Source organism: Triticum aestivum, chromosome 3D, assembly GCF_018294505.1.
Source record: "Triticum aestivum cultivar Chinese Spring chromosome 3D, IWGSC CS RefSeq v2.1, whole genome shotgun sequence".
Classification (NCBI taxonomy): domain Eukaryota; kingdom Viridiplantae; phylum Streptophyta; class Magnoliopsida; order Poales; family Poaceae; genus Triticum; species Triticum aestivum.
In genome coordinates this window covers 109,057,062-109,063,675 of record NC_057802.1, presented here as the reverse complement: position 1 = coordinate 109,063,675, position 6,614 = coordinate 109,057,062, and the positions used below count along the sequence as shown (strand labels likewise).

The 6,614-nt window shown below is 43.3% G+C and overlaps 1 protein-coding gene across 1 annotated transcript; it reads right to left on the bottom strand.

The window, feature by feature from the left end:
• Positions 1 to 247: 247 nt before the first annotated feature.
• LOC123077729 (protein transport protein SEC13 homolog B) lies at positions 248 to 5,674 on the bottom strand. The gene is made up of 2 exons (XM_044500041.1): positions 5,547 to 5,674; positions 248 to 1,457 (listed from the first exon to the last, which is right to left on the bottom strand). Exon 2 carries the CDS (start codon positions 1,385 to 1,387, stop codon positions 470 to 472), a length of 918 nt encoding a protein of 305 aa, XP_044355976.1. The 5' UTR covers positions 1,388 to 1,457; positions 5,547 to 5,674; the 3' UTR covers positions 248 to 469.
• Between the last annotated feature and the right edge of the window lie 940 nt (positions 5,675 to 6,614).

The window sequence follows — 6,614 nt, the reverse complement described above, 5'->3', positions numbered from 1 at the left end:
AACCTGAAGTTCTGAACATGTCCCTGGCCACATGCAGCTGATTAGCCTGGCCAGCATACATGCAACTTGATTAGCCTGGTCTAGGCCAATGTAAGCAGACGCCTGTGGTTTTGACCCTATTAGCACGTCAACTCAGCCATCAAATCTATTTATTTTGTCTCAGGCCAGGTTTGCAACCTAACCAAAAAAGCAGGTTTGCAACCAAACAGAAAATGCACACAGCTGCCTGGCCAGGCAAAAGTCCTCGTACCATAAAGAGTCCAATTGGGATAGATAGAAGTTCCAAATTTTCTGCTTCTGACCAAGTAAAAAGCTTCTCACACGCACGGCCTGTTCTGTCCTGCCAAAGCAGCAGCCTAACAATCACGGGGAGTTCCCACTTGTAATCCAAGCCATACAGATAATATAAAGACAAAACTACATTTGTTATGATGGCGATAAATGCAGCTAGAGGTAGAACACGGAACATCTATGGCTCGACGGTAGTCACTTGCTGCCATTCGCCATCCACAGCTTCTTTCCACAGGGTCACATTGTTGTTGCCATCAGAGACCGCCAGTATGTTTCCTGTCAGCGACCACGACACCCTCCAAACGGGGGTTCTGAAATCATTCAGAACTCTGCCTTCCCATTGCTCGCCTTCTTTCGGCGCGGTCCAGATGACAACAGTTCCATCCTGAGAGGCGCTGGCGATTGTGGACTTTGGAAGGCCTAGGTTTGGAGCCCAGGCGACGTCTCTCACCCAGTCCCTGTGCATCTGAAGGGCTGGGAAGCAGTCCATCCTCCAGCTCCCGTTGGTGAGCTTCCACACCTTGACTGTGTTGTCACAGCCACCAGAAGCAAGTTTCTGAACATACTCAAACTGCCCTGAAGGCCCTGGGCTGATTAGGGCACCCGGGGCCATCGCCGGAGCCCAGGAGACAGAGGTCACGCCCACTGGATGAGCCTGGTCGATGCGCGTCGTCTCCCACCCACCATCAGAACGAGCTGTGAAGACTGAAATGTTCCCATCAGATGAACCACAAGCCAAGCAGATGCCGAGTTCATGAGGCGCCCAAGCAATGGAATTTACAGAAGACTTGTGCTCAGTGAAAGTGTGAGCCTGTGTCCACTCATCAGGTTTACCCTCTTCTTTCCATATAATAACCCGCCCATCATAGCTGCAGGATGCAAGCATGGAACCATACTTAGGATGAGCCCATGCGACTTGCCAAACTGGGCCCTGGTGTCCGCTCAAAGTAGCAAGTTGCTGCTGCGAGGTGCCACTTACGCCAATGATCTTTATTGTGTTATCAGAGGATGCAGTGGCGAGGCGCTTCCCGTAGTAATCCATCGCGATGTCATGCACCACATCCTGGTGTCCAGTCTCTATCTTATGAGGAGGCATTGTTCCAATTACGTAACGTCAGCTTTTAAGTGTTAACCGACTGTTCTTCACCTCAGGCTCCTATCGAAACCTAAAGTTTAGAGAACATTAAGTTAAAGAATAAAGCAGAGTAAATTTAAATAGTATCATTAGTTGAAACAAGTAGCATCTTGCATTTGTGCATATGGAGCTGGGTGTGTTTCATTTTAAAAACAAACAGTAACATGTTATAATTTGTAACAATGTTGATGTTGCAGTTATAAGTCTAACAATTTTGGCACAAAAGATCAATACAGTAATTTGCTTCCAGCATGTCAAATGTCAATACAACATTGTTTCCTAAAATGACAAAATGAATCATCTGACTGCTTATAAGACTGATGAGTGTGACTGCCTGACTAATACTTATATACCATCTATAAAAAATTAGCCTAATAAACTAGGAATTCTGGAAAACAATATACCAATATAGTACTCACAGTTCAAAAAAAAAGGTTTCGACACCCCCAGCAGATAGAGATATGCTAAACTTAATTCACATCTCTTGTAGTATACATGCATGACATGGGATGGTATTACGACAAAATAATGTAAACCTAGTTCAGTAAGTACTAGATATTGTTCACTTTTTTTTTTGCAGGGGAGATATTGTTCACTTGAACATCTTATGACAAAGGAGGAAAGAGCAATAAGACAGTGGCACTAGAACGATGACATCTTTCACAGCAATTAAGAATTTTAAAGAAAACATACATGCAAATGGTGTTACTGAAAATCATGTGCTGGCTGTACAATTAGTTGAAGAAAGCATACATGCAAATGGTGTTACTGAAAATCCAATCTCCAAATGACACAACAAAAATAATAACCAGATGGAATGTAACGCTAGATAGACTGTTGTAGGCTTGTATTTGTCCATTTACTCTTTCACCTTTTATTGATCCAAACAAACAAAAACAAATTAAATTTCCAACATGTAGCTGCTGCCAGGAGGCTTCATGGTTATGTTACGGCACCAATAACATGACTCCACAATATTTTGGAACTTTATTGAGTACCTCTGAACTTAACTCAACCTAGATAATAAAAAACAGTCATCCAAGGGAATGCATCTACAGCAGCAGATCTACTACAGAAGGGAAATATGCATCCAGAGTGAATGGAACCTTTCTCGGTGGGAAGGCTCTCTTGATTAGATGCAAACTAACCTTATAATTCGGCTCTTGGAGAATGAGAAAACGTTCATGTCATACGAAGGTACTCTTAAGGGTAAAATCTCCTTACAAGTTTATGCGTGGCTACCTAGAACGCCGCTGAGGGCATCTGCCGCTTCTGTGCCTCTGTCATGTGGGCCTAACCGTGGTGTGAAATCGCCTTCAAGTTCAACTACTTCCGTTTTCTGGCTGACAATGGACCCCGCAAGGTGTTGGGCCTGCAGTTCAGCGAAACAAAACAAAAAAAACTCCAGAGCAGAAGTTCCACCGCGCCCTGCACCTTTCCCAGGCCCCTCCTCTGCTCCCCGTCGTCTCCTCCACCTCAGATTCGTCCTCCTACGGCGGCGAGGAAAGCTGTCCTCTCCTCTTCAGATCCGCTGTCACCAACTCACCATAGACGTGCTGGCTCACCCTCCTCCGCATCCTTTATGAGGAAGCTCTTGCCCGTGCCAGCCGGGAAAAATCGGCCAGACAGCCATGGCAGCGAGAGGAACAGGAGGAAAATGAAGAAAGGTTCATTCATGGGTGAAGAAGCAGGCGGAGGACATCCATAAGCAGCCTGCAAAAGGAGTCTAGGGCGGCAACACAGGCGGCGCATGTACGACCAATACCTCTTCTATGTGGGGAGCTTCCGTTGCAGCAACGACCAGATTCTGCTTGCCCACATTTTGGTCCTATAATTTCTTAATATTCATGTCAAGAATCCCCCCCCCCCCTTTCATGTCTTCTCTTCCTTTTTAGTCCTTCGAGGACACAGACAATCTCCTTCAAGGTCAGTACCTCGCATCACATCAATGCTCCCAAGCACCTGGTGAGCTCATTCCCCTTTTGATCGAGCAATGTAAACCAAAGTTACTTGTGTGAGGATACCATACCTGATCTGCACGTGTGATTTTCATATTGTACTCCAAAATCACATGCATTCCAACCTACATAAGTTGATTGCTAAAGTTGTCTGCACTGTTAGGTAGATAAGTGTAACAGAGACCTAAGTTATTTTAAGTCTTTGAAATCTTGACTGCGTTAGGAAGATTAGAATTTATGCTCCAACTGATGCTTTTGAGACGAACATGCTTTCATTCTTTTCTTCATTGAGTGAATATGTGAAAAATTAGATGCAGAATCTCCATATATGTTTCTTAACTTGAAAACCATGTTACCATTGTTCTGTCAAAAGGGCAAGAGGATGCCATGCTTAATGTGAATCAGCATTACCGATTTTTTTAATCATTTATACCCTTTGTGATATTATTTTCAACTGAATCCCTTGTGATAGTTCCCTTGAACAGGTTCCAGGGCTATGGCCTTTTCCCCCCTAATGTACAATATTAACTCTGGACTGATGGGAAACTTAAGTTGAATAGGATCCTTATCAGCTATTAGAGAGGTAAACATCGCATTCTCTCACTGAGCTCTCTCTGCTACATGTTGTAATTGTACTCTGTAGACAACTCAAGGAGCAATTATGTATGCCGTCAAAAGGTAAGCTTGCTTGTTGCCATTGCCACTTAAGCTCTGCCGGGTGTATAAAGATCCAAGTTGCATCATATTCTTACCCTAATATTTTTCAAACTCTACTCTTATCTAGACTGGGACATGTTATTTTCTGATTCTGTATACACTGTTATGCTACAGATTCTTGTGAGGGAAAATGTGAGCTTCAATATTTTCAGGCATTATTGACACATTGACGTCCTTGAGGAAGCTGGAGGAGAACAAGGCTGGTGAATAGCATGATAATTTTTCGCTTGCCGACCAAATAGAATTCTATACGAGAGGGTCTAACCCATTATTCATCAGCTGGTCTTCCTATTACAAGTGGTAGGCGCTTCTTATCAGTTCTCACTTAATCCTGATACAATATAATTTTCTGATAACTTACAGATGCATTTATTGTGAAACAAGTGTCCCTAAGTGTTGTCTAAATATATAATAAGAGAGCACATCCCCATCACCAATATTTTCACATGCCTTTGGTTTAACGAAGTTGATCGCTTCTCCTACAGAGATCAGTTATGCTTTAGCGCAGTGAGGGATAAATTAAGATCAAGTGTTAGTTTGACTACCGACTACAGACATGTTCCTGGATTCTGAAATACACATTTGTTTCATGTACTTTTGAGTTAATGCTTTGTGTGGCACATTTACTTATTCTGTACACCATGTTATTATGGTATATATTACTGATAGTCTAAAAAGATGATGTAATGTATAACCCAAAATATGATTGATAATAAGACACGTGGGTGAGCTATTCTGGGTGAGTGGTTTTCGATTCCCTGTACTTTGTTTTAGGTGTGTTTTTCTCCTCACTTGGGGCTGGGACAACATGTACGTGCATTTTTGTGGTCAGATTAGGGGTTTGTCTAATTGGTTTTGCGTGCTTGGTGTGAGAGTAAGTTGTTGCTCCTGATTTTTTGGGTGGGGCGCGGAGAGACACGGAGCATCCTGAATTGCTTAGCCAACTCACAACAATCATTCAGCATAGTAATCAGAGCAGCTGCAATACTACAGACGTAACACCTTGATCATCAAAACATGCTTTTTGATGATCGAGCTCATCCTCTGTATCATCATAGATATAAAGCCCGCCTAAATTCACATGTGGAGTACGTGGCTATAGCCGGGCGCAGCGGAGCGCGCCGTTCTGTCTAGTCTAGTTAACACGTCCTGACCAACCGAATTCCCCGGCGCAAGATGCGATCCAATCTAAGAACCCTCGGCACATCAAATCAATAATCTTATTCCCGAACCTGTGCTCACCCGAAAATAGCCCGCAACAGAGCGCCCTGCCCCGATCCCGACTGCCCTAGCTTCAGATCGAGGCATCCAATCCAGGACCTGAATCGCCGTCGTTTCTCCGACGCTCGCGAGAAGGAGAAACCGGCGCGCGGCCAGCAACGCGACCGGATCGAGAGCAAACAAACTACGGCGGAGAGAGAAGGATGAAGGGAAATCTTGCTTACCCGTGGTGCGCGGGGAGGAGGACGACGGAGGGGGAGGAGACCGCCGGCTGCGAATTGCTGCCTTCGACGTCTATGCCTGCGCCGACGCCCGACCTGGGTTGAGCCCAGTGTGGGCTCATGCACCTGTCTGTCTTCGTATTTGGGCCCAACATGGGCCTGGCTGGTTAAACTAGTGAAGGAAAAACACGAAGTTGGAACTTGGAAGTTGGAATTTGATCAGACAGATCGGCTTGCGCACAGGATAAAAGGGGAGCCAGGCCAGCCCGTGAAGCACTGCTCCTAATCGCGGCGGTTGCTTCCCTACTGCCGGCTGCCGCAGTAGCCTCAGGCCATGGATAGGAATTTGCAGGGGACGTCTGCGGAAAAATCATGCGAGAGTTTCCCGAGAACGCCTTCCAAAAAACATGCAAGAGTTTCCTGAGAGCATGTTTAAGCGATGAGAAGGTACGCCAACACATCTGCATGTCGGGAAAGTTTTCTTCTTGAGTGCTTTTCACTAGTGTAGATCGATTTAGGTTGGATACTTCAACCGTATATTCCTGCATGGATTTCATTTTTTACGGACACTTAATCTTGATCTAGAAAGTTAGTGTAACATTTTAATTTTCAATTTGGATGTTATACATAGGACATCATATGCATATCATATTTTATCTATTTTGGTTGTGATCTTAGAAATCCTAAGCAACTCAAGGACCCAAGGAGAGAGTTGGGGATTTTCATTTATTTTCATATTTGAATTTTCTCAAATTTTAAAAAAAAAAGAGGATCATTTTGATTCTAATTTTTTTTCTCTCCAATTATTTCCTATAATAAAAATAAAAGAGGGAAGATAATATGACTTCTGAAAAAAAAGAGGAATATTGGAGGTAAAATTTTAAAATCAAATAAATATTTTATTTGAATTAGAAAAATATGCATATTTGAAAATTGCATTTTTAGGCCAGAAAAATGTACACTTTGTTCTAAATATTTTATTTGGACAGGGAAATTGTTTCTAGTATTTTTAGAGTTTTCTTTATATTTTATTAGGATTTTTCTTCGGCTAAATTCTTTTAAAAAAAGTTT

Bases quoted from the DNA above. Each gene is read 5' to 3' on its own strand.
- LOC123077729 (XM_044500041.1), bottom strand. From the start codon at position 1,387: ATGCCTCCTCATAAGATAGAGACTGGACACCAGGATGTGGTGCATGAC.